This window comes from Parasteatoda tepidariorum, chromosome 5 (assembly GCF_982258835.1).
Source record: "Parasteatoda tepidariorum strain Cologne lab strain chromosome 5, Ptep-v5.0, whole genome shotgun sequence".
NCBI lineage: Eukaryota > Metazoa > Arthropoda > Arachnida > Araneae > Theridiidae > Parasteatoda > Parasteatoda tepidariorum.
Window position 1 is genome coordinate 16,586,243 of NC_141759.1, and position 16,924 is coordinate 16,603,166.

Consider the following 16,924-nt stretch of genomic DNA (forward strand, 5'->3'; position numbering starts at 1 on the left):
ATCGCCCTGTATATGCCTGAATTAACGGATGATAACACAGGTGGGCATTGGAAAAAATATTTTAAAGACATAAACATGTATTCTCAGCTACGACTATTATCCAGTTGTTGGAAAAGAAAAACAGATTTTCGAGCTTTTAGCATGCATTGCAAGCTTTTAGAACAAATACTCTTTCGTTGATTAATAAAAATAACGGATATTAGAGTTATAAACATACATTCTCCGGTTTTAGAAACTCCCAATATTCTCGCGTTGATTGTAGAAATCCAAATTTGAGGATTATAAACACAGATTCTCTGCCTTACAAACAACAGTTTTTTGAAAAAGATCTAAACAATTCTTTAGAGCCGTAAGAATATAGAAGCATTGAATTAGGGTGATATGATTTAGAGTAACGACTATATTCCTGTTGATTTTATAAAGCAAAACAGGTTTAAGAATTATAAACATCATTTTTTATTATATATATCACTAGCTGTACCCTGCGTGCGTTGCAACGCTTTCAGTTTGAATTTAAATTTTGAATTTAAGTGTGTAAATGAGATTTGCGATTATGATTTGAAATGCAAATTTTTTTAATTTTGAAAAAAACCAGTGATAGTCTCAGCAGTTAATTCTCTAGGATATCGTTAGTGCATTTTCAAACAGACATGTATGGTGATGCACACGGACTATGAAACATATTTTAGACAATGATCTGAAATAAGACTGGATCTATGGCGACATCAGGAATTTCTGCTGATATCTGATCAGTTTGGCATGGTGGGATTTTTTCAATAAGCCAAATCAAAATGTGTGCCTGTGGCGATCCTCTTTTTTGCCATTCAATAGAGTACATCCAACACCGTGTCTCTCTAAAAACATGACGCTTCACAATGAAATCAAGTAAAGATTTTAATTTTTGTTTGAACTTACGTGCTGTAATATCATGATGATCCGATTATGATTGTCCTGGTAACAAAAGCTCTTTAATTTCAACCCAAGCAGAATTGCATGTAAATTTAATAAATAAATCTGGGAGCCCATATGCGCGAACATGTGTCATTACATCCTGTGAGTATTCATACATGTGCCTTGGACTCCCTGCAAATGTAGTCGGCAATATAATCATTTTCCCCACATCATTAGGATTAACGTTACCATCATTAATTATTGCATCCCGTAAATGAATGTATTCTTCTGAACGTAATTTGATTTAATTTAATTTACAGTAGGCGTTCAGTTTCAATTTTCGCATACATATCGACAATGTATTGATGAAATAAGTATCGACATTTTAAAATAATGATTATCAGCGTTTTTGCAATCCTTAATCTATATGCATAAAAACTCATTGCACATTATTATTCTTGCTTTCTTATTGGTTTTCTCGCCTGTTTGTGGATTTCTCAATTTTATGTTAAAATAATATCCCTCCTCTCCTCGCCAAAATAAAATAGAATATTGCAATGCATCATAGGATCGATACGTTTCTGAGAACTCTTTGAACGTCACCATTTCTGCGATGAAGAACTGTATCGCGGGAGGTAAATTCTTCGCCAACTATAACAATAGTCACTTCATCCAATGTTGGCGCATTGTATTTTCCTTTGTGGTGGCCTACAGGTGTTTTTTCAGCTCTAATAACAACTTTGTAAATATCGGATGGCATTTAGTCAAGGGCAATTCTGAACAGCCTAATTAACTGATTATGTTGATCGAAAAATTTTTGTAATGCGGTAACAATTTCTCGTTTAGTGCCATTGTTTACCTGACAGCGTTGATTGTCTTGATCATTTGTGTTATCCATGAAATAAATCTGTAGAAATTTATGATCTGCGCCAGGCAATGGAAGAAGTGATCCTACACGATGATAAATTTGGCCTTGCACTTTGATTATTGGCATGTAATTCTCGTTCACGATACGTGTAGCACCGAATGAAGTCATTTAGAAACACGAATTGTACCGGCGTATATTCGTCAAAAAATGTTTCGATTGGTTTGTTTGACCTGATAAGAAGGTTGATAATGGCTCGGCAGGCGACGTAAAATCTTGTAGTTTCAGTATGCCTCTAGAACAGCAAGTTCAAGCTGTTTCACTTTTAAATTTGAGAGCATTACAAAACACACATAATTGATCTATTTCTCCGATGATGACACTTGGGGGAAGACTATAGTTTGTTGTCGGATCATAGTGAAATGCACTGAGATTCAAATCAGAGTATTGGCAGCGTCTGAATAGCGAAATGCGTTCTCGATCGGTATTTATTCTTGCTTCCCGTTGCTGTGATGTTTCCGACGATCGGGCTTGCGTAGTGCGTAGTTGATTTGTTGACAGTCTTCTTTCCTGTTGCTCAGACGTTTGTAAGGAGAGGGCTAAAGCATTCTGTTCTCGATTAGTTTCAAGTCTTTTTTCCCGTTGCTCCGATATTTCTGAAACACGGGTAGTTCTCTTTTTGCGCGCTTGAGATGTCGATCGACTAAACGCGATTTGCTTAGGCGGCATATTTTTGCAAATATTCTTTCTGACAAACAAAAAGAAATGTAAAAGTTGACAGTGGTCACAAATTTGCTAAACCGAAATATCACATATATATTTTAAATAATAAAAAGAGCAATAAAAATGCGATGAATAAGAAATATGAAAATCATAAAATTTAAAACAAAAATCTATTTTTTAAATGAAAGAAATAAAATGGATGAATTTGAAAACTTTGCATTAATAAACAAACTAATAGTTTTCAAATGACGACTGTCACAGCAAGGAAATCTTCGAAAATTATATTTAATTGTGCTACCCTAAAATTACATACTAAATATAAATATTTTTGAAAACGTGCAATTTGAATGAAATTTGCTTTTGTCTTTATATTTATTAAACTGAATCCGTGATACGACCAATAATTAAGAAATCTATTTTCATTGATTTTACTTGCTTGTGCTCACCTGACATAACGAAACGCAGGAATTAAAAATTGAAGTATATGCAATTTACTTTTCTAAATGAATAGAGTTATAAGATAAAAAATATCACTGTTGTTATCTTCAAGATATTTGAAAACTGAATCGTTTATAGCAAAATTTAAAACAATGGCTAGCTTTTAACCAATCAGAAAATTCCATTTCGATTTTCGCTGATACCGCTGGAACGGCTTTTCGCAGAATATTCTAATATCGACAGAAACCTTCCTCGTGCTTTGAACTATCTGTATGCCAAGTTTCATAGCTTTCTATCGGTTGGTTTAGGAGTCTATAGAGGACAGACAGACACACATTCACTTTTATATATATAGATTTCTACAAACAACTAATGTATTGTTGATTAAAAAGAATCTAAACTTTGTTTAGAGCTATAAAGATATAGAACCATTAAGATAGAGCTATAAGTTTTAGAATAACTTCTGTTCTCCTGTTGTGCAATAATGTACAACAGTTTTTAAACTCTCAAACATAAAATTTAAGATTTTTAGGCAAACATTATTCTTCATTTTATCGAAAAAAATTAAATAATAAAATCCTAAAGCTATCAACGTACAGTCCGCAAAAAAAAAAAGATATCACCCTGGATAACTTTCGTTCTAATGATCCGATTTTCACAAACTAAATGTCAATCTTAATGGTTCCTGGGGGTGACCTCAAATATGCTAATTAATTAGTGCTAACTATTAATTAAGTTACGAAATCAGACACAAAGACGTACTTTCTCTGAATAAACATATATTTTTTTTTACATATTTGGAATCTAGACACTTGAATTAGGGGGGTTGGTAGACAGATTTTTAAAACAATTCGGTCGTAAATTGGGTTGCAATAAAGGTTTATATATTTGGCGATAGTCCAGAAAACCGCCAAAAAAAGTCGCCTGCGCAAATAAATATTTTAAGATAACCCATTGACTGATTCAAAAGAGAAACGCTTAATTTTACTAAGTTGCTAGGCAACCAATTTCTGACTGTAAAAAAATTGAAATAATGTTTTGTGATTGCTCTGAGAGGTTTAATTAATAGTTAATAGAAAACATCTCGAAGTTTCTAGGCAATAGACAATTTTTAAGTTCATTTATGTCCAAAAAGCAAAAAAAAAAATTATTTTAATCTCCTTTGAAAAGAAAATTTGAATCGATTTATAAGTTTTTAGAATTTAAATACTTGATTTTTTTTATCTGGTATTATTTAGATTATGCTATTTTTGCTATGTTTATTCGAGGATTTCATACTAAAATCATATTAACATAACTTATAATAGCTATATACAAAAGTTTAGGGATAATGATTTTTACAGCTTTAATCGAGTCTTCTAGGCATGAAAGTTTGAAGAAAAAAAAAGTGCTTGAAAAATAAAATGTAGATTGTATAGTAATTCTAATGCACATTCACAAGGTTTTCTATAATTTACGATATTTCTTTTTTCTATAACTCATTGAATTGCTGAATGTTTTGTGGCATTTTAAAAACATAGAAATATGTTATGTTTAAGAATAAGATATTGAAATAATATGCTGCATATTGTATGATTCATTGTTTAAAAAATTGCTTCATTTTGCTAGATATTTAAGTTACATGGTTTTCTTTGGATAAAGATGATTAGCAAATAGCATCCACATGTTTCGATACAGTACTGAAATGGGGGCACGAAAACTTAAAAGATTTTTTTTTCCTAATGCCCGCCTGTGTTAACATCCGTCAATTCAGGCATCTACAGGGCGACAGATATCTGTGTGGCCTAAGGATTCCTAACGAGCATCAAACATTCTCAAAATTAAGTGTTCATTCACTGGAAAATTTAGTGTTTATTCAATTTAAGAACTGTTCCTTCACTTGGTTATCTTACTACTTATTATTTAAACCAACAAAAGCTTAAAACAATATTATGTAAGTTATCTAAATTTTTTTTACATAATTTGCATTTAATAACAAATATGTCGACATGCATTTAATAACAGATACGTCATTTAGCTAAAATTACAAATTTTGAAATTTTTATGATTTTTTTTTAAAGACAAGCTAAGCTTAAGTATTCCTTCACTGGTTAGTTTACCCTATAAGATTTTGAGAAATTTGCGATGTTGTGAGAGTTTGCTTACAAATGTTGACTACGTATTTTTATTAATATTTATAAAATATATATTCAAGAAATTGAAGAATATTTTATTCCAAATTTATTCATTCGTATGTATATTATTGAAATTTTATCAGTTATTGAGAAAAAAAACTAAAAAATAAAAAATAATCACATTTAAGAATCACAATCTGTTGTATAATCATATTCTATCAGGAGCATGCTTTTATAAAACTCCACATTCTCTGAATAAAATGTGATTTATTCAATAAAATGTTTTATTCAAATTTCTCTACTAAATTGCAAATAGAATTTTAGACGACTAAAAAAGAAACATCGTATTTTATAGCTTAAGAAAATAAAAATGAAAAGATAAGCAAACGATTATTAGCGAAAAAAATATGAATGAAATTTTATGCTAAGCGCGCGAAGTCAAGTTCCTCGCAAGTTTATCACATTTTAATATTAATCGCCCCATTTAATCATTTCTTCATTGTCGCCAAATTATTTTTTTAAAAATAATTCATTTTAATTTTTCTCAGCTTCTAATAAATAAAAACAGTTGAAACTTTAGATTTTTCAATTGAAAAATATGCAGATTAATATGGTATAAAAAAATTCATACCTTATAATTCAAAAATTTTTCATCCTTAATTTAATTAAATAATAAAATATAATTAACAATTATTAAAAATTATTTTTTTCGTGAAATTATCATTGGGTAAATGAGTTTTATGACTGGGTGAAATTTTCTTCTAATTGCTTTATTAGTTTTTAAAATATGACTAAAAACGTAAAAAGTGAAATTAACATTAAGGGGTACGAACTTTGGATCGCTCTCCTGGCCAAACTATGGGGACCATATTTCCCAGATTGCGGCTACCCCCTATATTTTGAAGGTTAAGAATCCAAATATGTAAGAAAAAATATATGTTTATTCAGAGAAAGTACGTTTTTGTGTCTGATTTTGTAACTTAATTAATAGTTAGCACTAATTAATTAGCATATTTGAGGTCACCCCCAGGAACCATTAAGATTGACTTTTAGTTCGTGAAAATCCGATCATTAGAACAAAAGTTATTCAGGGTGATATCTTTTTTTTTTTTTGCGGACTGTACATTCGTAAATTTTAGAGCAGCGACTTAGATCCTTTTGTCAAAAAAACATGCTAAGGATCATTTAGAAACAAGCTAACTTGTTACTACATGTTCCTGTTTCTTAAAGGCAAACATTATTTTTCATTTTATTGAGAAAAAATTTTAAAAAAAAGAGAAGATTCTAAGGCTATGAACGTACTTTCATAACTTTTAGAGCAAAGCCTGCTTACTTTCGTAATTAAAAAAAGAAAGAAAAGATTTGTAAATTCAGGTTTTAGATCAACCGCGATTTTCCTAAAAGCAAAACAAAGGAATTGAAAAAAAAAAACTTAACGTCCATAAATGTAAACATAATCAGATTTTGGAGGAATGAATACTTTAGATTAATCTTTTTAAAACAAAAATAAACTAACTCTGGTGTTGGAGCTACACTCTATAACAAAAAAATCGACGCACCAAGAAGCAATTATCCGATTGCTTTGAAATTTCGTATGCATGAATGTTTTGAACAGATATGACTGGAATGATGCCGACTGGGGACGTATAGTCTTTAGCGACGAATCCCGCTTCCAACTGTGTCCCGACGATCATCGAAGACGTGCTTGGAGACGCACAGGGCAGAGGGGGGGATCCTGCCTTCACTATTGCACGCCTCACCGGCCCTCAACAAGGCTTTATGATCTGGGGTGCCATTTCCTTTGACAGCTGGACCCCTTTGGTCGTCATTAGAGGTACACTTACTGCACAGCGGTACGTCGACGACATCCTAAGACCTGCTTTCCTATCGTTCCTTTTGCAGCACCCTGGGCTGGTTTTTCAGCAGGGCAATGCCAGACCACATACGGCACGTGTTGCTATGAACTGTCTGCAAGCTTGTCAAACTCTTCCTTCGCCTGCCAGATCACCAGATCTCTCTACCATCGAGCATGTCTGGGATACGATAGGAAGGCGATTGCATCTGGCACGGAATGATGACCTCGTTCGACAACTGGATCGAATTTGGCAGGAAATACCACAGGAGACCATCCGGGAGCTTTATCGGTCTATGCCACGCCGTGTGGCAGTTTGTATCCAGGCTAGAGGTGGGTCAACACCTTATTGAACTTGTTACTGTAACTCTGCATTAAATTATTCAATTGTTCTGAAATTTTAATCATTTACTATTCTGTACATTGTCTTTCTATCCACCAATTTTCGTTTCAATCGGACAACTCCTTCTTGGTGTGGCGATTTTTTTGTTATAGTGTGTATTTTAAACTAATAGCTTAGGCTTCATTTTCCCCATTCGTCTCAGTTATTATGAAACAAGCTTTTAAAATTTGTTTTTTGTTTTGAAAACGTTTACAAACTTATGGGGAGGTAAAGAACATCATAAGGACTGGAAATTGAATAGCAATTCATAAACGATACGCAGTGATGCCAACTGCTCCGCTATCTGCAAAAGTTTTAATAAATTGGTAGCGATATAAATAGAAAAACTTGTAGAGTAAGGATAATTACGCTTGCTTTTTACTACTGTTGCCACAAGATACCAGCAATAAAGGTGCATTTCATATGATAATTTGAATTCTTGATATTTAGCGCTTGAAAAATTACTTTAAGCCTAAAATATTAAATTAAAAATAACTTTAGTTTAGTTGCTACTAGAAACTATCGTCTTACAAAGAGGAACAAGTTGGCATCGCTGGATACGCCATTAGAGGCGCTTCCCCTGTTATGAACCTCCTGGTGGGGTCGCAATTGAATCGATACCTTCACTTCAATTATCCAAATGACTTGTATTTTAACCCATTAATTCCTACATAGCAAACTTAAGGACTGTGACTATCCCTTGTGCTCTGTCAACGCTTCATAAAAGCTTCTATAACTGAAAGCCTCTACACGGTTTTTTATAGGTAGTCCGATCAGACCATTGTGAAGGATATCCACTTTCCGAACGAGTCATTTAATACAAAATTTAGTTAAAATAAGAAAGTGGTAGCAAATATATGATTAAAAATTTGTTTTATTTATGAATATTATTGGCTTGCCTTAGTCACTTGTCAACCACTACAGATTCAATTCTCAAATATATATGATACATTTCTCTTAATTACTTTTATAAAAGGTTTTGGGTTCACGCGCACAACTGGTTCACTTTTTAAGCAATCTGCGCGGACTACTTATAAAAGACCGTGTGGAGGCTTTTTGATGTAGGAGGTGATGGCTCTGTACACTATATCCTCTGGAAGTACTATATCGTTTCATTTAATTTGCACTTTATTTATTACAGCCTTCATTTTCTTGACTACAACAACAGTTTCATGGGCTGAAAAGAGTGTTAACACAAGTGTTTTATGTTTACCTGGTTTCCTGATAGAGTGTTTCATTATCCCAATGAGGATTCAAGACAAACAACTTGTCATGTATAGTATTGTGTAAACGGACCAATAGAGTCTGCACACAGATTACCATTGTATGCTGGTTCACTCGTTCGTCACCTATTTAACGAACAACAAGAGAAGATTAATTTTAAACTGAAAAGTTTACATAGTTTTCGAATCTAGGGAAACAATGAATTACTGTCTATCTGCAGAAGTGATTTTTCGTACCATCTCGCTGTAACTCTTGGGTGTATCTTGTGACCTCTAATTTGTGATATCTGTTCTACTTGATAAGGGCTTATAAGTCATCGTAGTAATGAACACACAAGTTTTCGCAAAATTCGTGTAAAATAATGTTTTTCTCTACTTTTTTAGAGATATTTTTAAAATATCGGTACTTAAATAGGCTATATTAGAAACGGAAATAGGAACATGAGCCAACTTGGAACAGGAAAGTTTTATCGTGGCAAAGGAAATTTTTTTTTGTTTCGTCTTTACTTAAAAAATAAACATAAATTTTTTTTATTCTCAGATATTTTATGTATACACAGGCCTGCAAACTACTACGCTTTTTGAAAAATATTTAGTGCACATTTGAAATTCAAAGCTTTAGGAATTTCAAGCAATTCTGACAACATTTTAAAAGCCTCACTAAGAAACAACTGGAACAAAGTGGCGCTGCGTATGAACTTTCAAATCATTTATCTGCAGTGTTGTGGAAAGTGTGTTCAAATGAAAAAAAAAAAAAAAAACACAATACCTTTAAACATAAACATAGCTACCACTAAAATAACTTTTTTTCAAAAGGCATAGAAAAGCTGACAGCTCTGTATTCATGTTAAACAAAAATAATAAACCAGCAATTTATGCGGAATCTTGTATTAAAAATATTTTACTTCCCAACTTATTTGCTGTCCTAAAAAGATAGTTGTTACTCATAATACTACTTATTAGCAGTTAGAAATATCTACTTATTTGTAAGATATTTTTAAAGTTAAAAGTGGCTATAATTGAATAAAAATAAGTGGCAGTAACAGCTAATTTACTTTTCTGGACAAAAAATTAAATGATCACACTTCCCTATTTTATGATTTCAGGATTAACCCTTTCGCGCCGACTGTCACAAATACGTGACAGCAAAAAACCGCATCAATCAGGGTAAGAAGATAAAACTGGTAATCAAAGTATTTCTTTAGCAGTTTATTTGTAGGCGGAGTTATAATTTTTTGATTTATTTAATTCACCATTACTTTGTTCAAAATAAAACTATTTAGTTATACTTTGAATTAACATTGATTATACATATGATTAAACTAACAATAATTAAAATAAAAGCAAAGTAAGTCTGTCAAATTAGTAACGACTACATTTAAGTTACCGTTTTTAATTTAATTGCAACTTGATTCTGATTTTGTACGAATGCTTTTCTGAATCACCCGTCCCCAAGGGGTTAAAAGAATCTCTCCTATAAGTAAATTTAGTGCTTGAGGTAGATATCGAAATGACAATCCGGGACCTGTTGGAATTCGTTTTTGGGGGGCGTTGAGTGGCGGGAGATGAAAACTGTACGGAATCCTGTGAGGGATATTAATAAGGGGAGGTTAAAGGTGTGAAAAAGAGAGTTAAATTTAAATGCTGATATTTAAACAAATTATGTATTGTTTTTTATGTAATTTTCTATGAAACGAAAACAAAAAACGAACTCAAAACGATAATGTTAATAGTTCAGAAGTTATAAGGGTTTTGTGTACAAAATGAACTTGTTTGACATGTACAGTGCGAAAAAAAGAAGGAAAGAAAACGAATCACCCTGATTACCTTTTGATCAAATGATTGGACCTTCATGTTCTAGGACTGAATCGGGGAGGGATGTGACTTAAAATAAGCTAATTGAAAAGTGCAGACGATAAGTTACGAAATCAGGCACAAAAACATACTTTCTCAAAAAGCATACTTTTTTGACGAATATAGGGGTTCTTGCAATCTGGGAATCATGGTCCCAATAATTTGATCAGGAGAGCGGTCCAAAGTTTGGACCCCTTAATGTTAATTTTACATTTTGCATAGGTCAGGGATGGCGAACCAATGGCACGCGTGCCATTTGTGGCACGTGACACAATATTCTGGGCACGCCACCAATCACAAAGTTCACTATGAAGCATATTAACAAATAAAATTATAATTCACAAAAAAACAATTATTAACAAAAAATTAACAATTAATGTCAAATAAACAATAACCATAAAAAGCAAGCTAACAATAAATAACTAGCAAAAAAAATTAACAGTCCTGCTTAAACTAACATCTTACAACCTTAATGTAAGTTGTTTGTCATCTAATCTGTAACAACAGGAGTCATGTTACTTTAAGTTGAATTGCGCGTATAACTGAGACATTGCAAAATATATTCTTTTTTCATAGTGAATAAAGAGATTTGAGCTGATAGTATTTAGTAATACGTATTATTTTCCCAATAATCAGGAAGTCAAAATTATTTGACGGCACGTCTATGACTTCATTAAATAATTTTTTGAAAAAATGGCACGTTGGTGCATAAAGGTTCGCCACCCCTGGCATAGGTCACTATATCTCGAGAACTTTTTCGAATTTATAAAGTTTTGCCAACAATTCTAAAATTCGTTTATCCTAAGATAGGTCCATGCAAAAAGTAACTTTAAGTAATTATTTATTAATTTTCATTATTCCAAAAAAATGGTCAAAACCATTTTAAATTTTAAGGTATAGATTTTTTTGCATCATTTTCAAGAACATGGTTTTACATGGCAAAATACAAAATTTGAGCAAAATCAGTTAAATAGTTCCTGAAAAATCGAATTTCGAATATCCGACTTTTTTGAAATTCAATTTTTCAGGAACTATTCGATTTTGTATGAATCTTGTATTTTGCCATGCAAAATATTACTTTTTAAAATTATGCTAAAAATTTTATGCCTTACAATTCAATATTTTCCCGACCATTATTAAATAAAGTTATAAAAAGTAATAAATATTATTTACCGAAAGTTATTTTTCATAGAATTATCTTTGGATAAGCGAATTTTATAATTACGTCGCAAAATGTTTTGGATTCGCTTGAAAAGTTCTTGAGATGTAGCGAAATAAGTAAAAATTAAAATTAACATTAAGGGGTCCAAACTTTGGATCGCTCTCTTGACTAAACAATTGAGACCACATTTCCCAGATTGTGGCTACCCCCTATAGTTTGGGGGTCTGAAATCTGAATCCTTAAAAAAAAAGTACGTTTATTCAGAGAAAGTAAGTTTTTCGTGTCTGATTTCGTTACTTAAAGTATCTTCCTTAAATAATTAGGATATTTGAAGTCACCCCATCGAACGATTAATATTGAGTACTAGAACGTGAGGATTCGATGATAAGATCAAAATTTATTTAGGGTGGTCTGTTTTCCATTTTACGCACAGCACATACAGTGCCTTGTGAGGTGGAATTAAAATAAGATTTCTGGCTGTTCCTACTTAATGGATTTAATTCACCCTCTGCTCTGATTAGAAAAGGAGAGGCTTTCCAACTACTACCGAAGGATAAAAAATTTTTGAATTCAGAGGAATGTTTCTAATTGTGCTTTTTCCACAACCAGATTTAATTGCAACAAGCAGGAGAAGAAATTTTTGGGCTACGGATGCGATAAAACCGACAACCAGATTATGGCAAAGCTTCATAGGAGGTATCTTTAATGTATATTTATTTAACGTAGCCTTACATGTATCTTTGTGATATCTTTCTTTAAACTGTGATACCTGTTCTTTAATTTGATAAGAGCTTATAAGTCGTCTTTGCAATGAGCACACAAGACTGTATCCGTACATTTGGATGACAAAAAGGTAAATTTAATCTAATAATGAAGGACTAACTGGTGGTACCTTACAATAGGTTTTGGTTCCATTTATTACATGGAATATATTTGGTTCTATAAAATTGAGATTTACAAGTGTAAATGTTGGTAGCTGTGTTAAAAATGAATATTCTCTACATACCTGATAAGAAACATTTCTCAATTTCATTGACAGGACAAAACAGGGTTTTGTTGCTGGAAGCACGTGGCAGTATTTCTCCGAAAGGAGTTTGACGAGTATTTAGGCGACCTGCAGAACATTGAATGTATAGATTATTACAAGAAATAATAAAATCTACATACTAAAGATGAAATAATAAATTGTCTGTGTGTTTTTGTGTCAATCTGAAGGCATATGGTGGCGCTTTCGCTATGGTGTTTCTGTGATGTTGAAATCTTACGCTCACGTGCGCAAGTCTTAAAGAAATAAAAAGGGTGTTTTTACTTCATAATATGTGAGTAGAGCCGTGGTGGCTCAGGGGATAGAGCGTTCGCCTTTGAATGAGGTGAGCCAGGTTCGAATCTCAGCTGTAGCTGGTCGATACGAATTTCACACCCGGCTCGCATCGACTAAAGTGCTGACGTAAAACATCCTCAGTGGTAGACGGATCAGGGATTAGGGTACCCTTGCCCGTCAGGTTGACTGCGTGAGGTTTCCGTGGTTTTCCACTTCATGTAACCAAAATGCGGATTAGTTCCAACAAAAATTCCTCCACGAAGACTAATTTTTTCCAAAACTTGATCGAGGAGTTCTCTTGTCTACTGCATTGGGTTCAAAATTGCAAGGCTACGCAGTTGAACATTAGTAGTTGTAAACCCAAAAGCCGGGTAGGCAGTTCATCGACGGTTATAAAAATAATACGTGAATGCCATGAGGAGTGGAAATCTATTGATAAATGTCTCTAATAATGTGGCAGATTATATCTGCCCTACACAACAAATCTATATTAACTGTAACCATTTGTCAACTCGGCATGGAGGTTTCTTTTCATTCAACTAAGACATTAAATATTTATGATAACGACAAGTGAAAGATTAACTCAGCAAAACAAAGTGGATGAATAAAATTTTTATAAAAAATGATGGAATATTGATGGTTCTTAAGGTGGAGAAAGAAGCAAAATGAAGTTGAAAAGAAATGAGTACATTTTCTCGGAAAGAGCCTGACAACATTGTAGTTAGAGAAAAAAGTGAAGCGAAGAAGAGTTACAAGTATTTAACTTTCTTAAAGTTCTCTATGCTTTGTTTTAATATGGTTGCCCCTGTTTATGATACATGCTTGCTGTTACCTATTTGTTTGCTTTCTGGAATCAAACTGTGACATCAGTTAGATTTCTGAAACCTTTCGATAAGCAAACATTTGAACAATTATGCAATTGTATTTATGCGTAATTGTACAATTGTAATTATGAAATTGCGCTTGAAGTCTAGCACTTTAGGATAGAACAGCTTAACAAACAACTATACCGCGCATCCTCGGCCCGTACGCAGACTGATCAAAGTTGTCACTTACCCGCAGCTAGGGAATCGTGTCTTTGCGATAAATTCATAAATTCACAGTGGGATCCGTGTTCGGGAACCGAAACATACTGAATTTCTATCTTTCAGGACATTAATTTATTAACAGCATTGTCGAAGTTCTGGCAATCCGCAATTCCTGTTTATATAAGTCCACGAACACCACGATATCGAACTATTTCTCAATGATCGTAATTTATGATAGTAGTTGAATTGTTATATTGAGAAGCTGAATATTAATGTATTAATGAAACAGTTTTCTGCGTCTAGTTTTTCCAGTGTATATTCAACCCCTGAATATTTTTTTATTTGTTAAAAAAAGTCTTAACTATTTAAACATCATACTTACCCGAGGAATCGTTTGCTCTCATTTGTTGAGCTTCTTTATCATTACTTCCGTAGATAAGAGAAACATCCAGGAAGGCAGTCTTTTTATTCATCTGCTGCCTTTTATCTGTGAAGTTCAATTATAAATTCAATATCAAGAGTTACCGATGTGATTAATTTACTTCGGTTGGTAGTAATTTCCATTTTTATTATACCACTAAAATATTGCTACGAATTTGCAAAAATATGCAAAATTTCGAAAATATTCTCGTGTTATGTAGCTAAATTTCGCAGGCAGACCCTTAATAAACAGTTTAATTAGAAAATTTGAAAGAAAGTCTCAGAATTCTAACCTAATTTAGGGTGAGAATAAAGCCTACGAATTTCTTGTGGAAAACTCGGTTTGGCGACACTTTTGGATACTTAGCTTTAATCTTGGTGATTTGGCGATACTTTTCTACCATTTTGGCGACAAACTGATAGTTCGGGAAAATTCGAGTATTGAAGGAACATGACTAGTATTTAACAGGGCTGAGTATTTACGTAGTTATACGAGAATCGTCTAGAATCATGTAAAAAATTCCGGGTTTTCCTCGCCAAACTTTTATAAATAGGGGTAAGTCAGTAAAGTAGTAATAGAGTATTAGTCTGTTCATAGCTGCAATAATTTTTCTATTTGCGAGTCTCTTTTGAATTCATTGATCCGTCAAAAGTTGTAAAGCCTGTCTGCTAAGCTGGTGTCTGAGCTGTAATTGAGTGCTAGAGAAACTGTATTTTCTTAAAGTTTCTACTAATATAATTTTAGAGTCTTAAGGACTGTTTGATTCATTTCAATCGAAATCAAAATGAATCCTTGTGGTTGGTGCAAAATTTAGAATTATACTTTCTTTACAAAATAGCACACAGTGATGGTCGCAAATGTATTAAATGTCTTTTTCTCTATATCACATTTTGTGGGAACCCTATTATGCAAGACTAATGTGATGTATGTTCCTTCCCCTAAAGAACAATTTTTTTGCATTTTCTGCACTTAACGTTTCCAGCGAATTTTTATTATTTAACGAGCAAAATAGTTAAAATAAGAATTCTACATCTAGTTGACCTAGTTGAGGGACGGTAAAAATCTATCACCTCAGTAATTACATTAGATACCTACATCAATATATTATGATTATTAGATATAAATTATTACAAGGAAAAGTAGTACGTCAATAATAGTTTGACAATTTTTTCGTCTACCAAAATGAAAAGGTATTTAAAGACAATTGAAACAATCATCCTTAGATATAAACGGCTCTTTTTTTAAAATCCCATTAACTACCGTTTTTCTAACGTTCAGAGGTTTTGGCGTTAAATTCTTCTTTAGAAGGAGTAGGGTTTTACTCTCAGTTTCGGATTGAAGTCCTGATAGCCTAGGAATTATAGGCGGCCCATGCACAATTTGGCCTGAAAAAAAAACTTATTACCTCTATAACTACATTAGATACCTACATCAGTATGTAATTAGATACCCATTATTACAATGATACTGGTTCACCAATAATAGTCAATGATAGTTCAGGACGGCCAACTTTCTATGCTTTTTGGAAAAATTTCCTGTAGTGGTAGCTAAGTTTATATTTCAGTGTATAATTCTTTGTTTTGTAAATTTGATTTCAGGTTATTTTCCACACCATGAAAATTATTCAAAACTTCATATAAAACGAAAATTAATCTTCAACTCTCTTATGGGGATAACGTTTGAAAAAAATCGCAAAATTTCTGAAATCTTTAGCTTTTATTTAACCCTTTAACACACAGATTTTTTGAAAAAAAACCAGCCCCCCCCCCAAAAAAAAATTTTATGTAAAAAAAGAACCCACTTTAGAACATTGTCTTTTCTTTTGTTGGACAATTTTGATATACTGCGTTTTTGTTCCATGGAAAAAGGATATATTCAGAGATGCCAATTGCTCCGGATAATAATTAAAAAAACGGTATGCCAATTGCTCCGGAAAATAATTATAAAAACGGTAAATAACTACAAAGTAAATTTTGCAAATTTTTGACTATTTTTGCTTGCTTTTTAAAAGGTTATACATGATATATCTACTATAAAGTGATGAATTATGTTAGCCTGTGAATTATTTAGAAATAGTAGTGGATAAAAATCTAGTAAATTGAATTTATTAAACCAATAATCACAATTGATAAACTACCACTTTAAAATATATATTTGCTGTCCGGAGCAAGTTGGCATCACTGTAACATTTTATTCTTGAATAAATAAGTGTTATAGCTTACAATCCTATGTAAATGATAAATATCAATGGAAGGATTTTTTTCGTAGTTTTCATATTGTTATTTTCAATTCTCGATTATATTCGAGTGTGAAAAATTATAGCAGCATAAAATACAACGCCGCTTGAATTATCTCGAGTGTGCACAGTTTGGCATGTTTAGCGAGCTCGAATTTACTCGAGCGCACAAGTTAAGGGGTTAATTGTCTACCATTCTATAGAGTATTTTGCAAAAAGCATAGTAGCTGGCAGCTCAAAAAAAAAGGTTGTAGTAAAAGGTTATTGGGCATTTGGCACAATTGTGTCTATAGCAAAAGGTAATTAGGCATTTGGCATAATTGTATAGCAAAAGGCTATTAGACATTCAGCATAATTGTATCAATAGCAAAAGGTTATTAGGTATTCTGCATGATTGTATCTTTAACAAAAACA

At 32.5% G+C, this 16,924-nt stretch overlaps 1 protein-coding gene across 1 annotated transcript in view; it reads right to left on the minus strand.

The window, feature by feature from the left end:
• Positions 1-16,924, minus strand: part of LOC107442805 (salivary peroxidase/catechol oxidase) — a 51,461-nt gene that overhangs the window by 7,711 nt on the left and 26,826 nt on the right. The window contains exons 7-9 of the mRNA XM_087163461.1: positions 14,236-14,340; positions 12,511-12,618; positions 8,479-8,614 (exon numbers count right to left, since the gene is read on the minus strand). Of these exons, the coding sequence (XP_087019587.1) occupies positions 8,479-8,614; positions 12,511-12,618; positions 14,236-14,340 (349 nt within the window). The remainder of the gene's footprint in view (positions 1-8,478; positions 8,615-12,510; positions 12,619-14,235; positions 14,341-16,924) is intronic.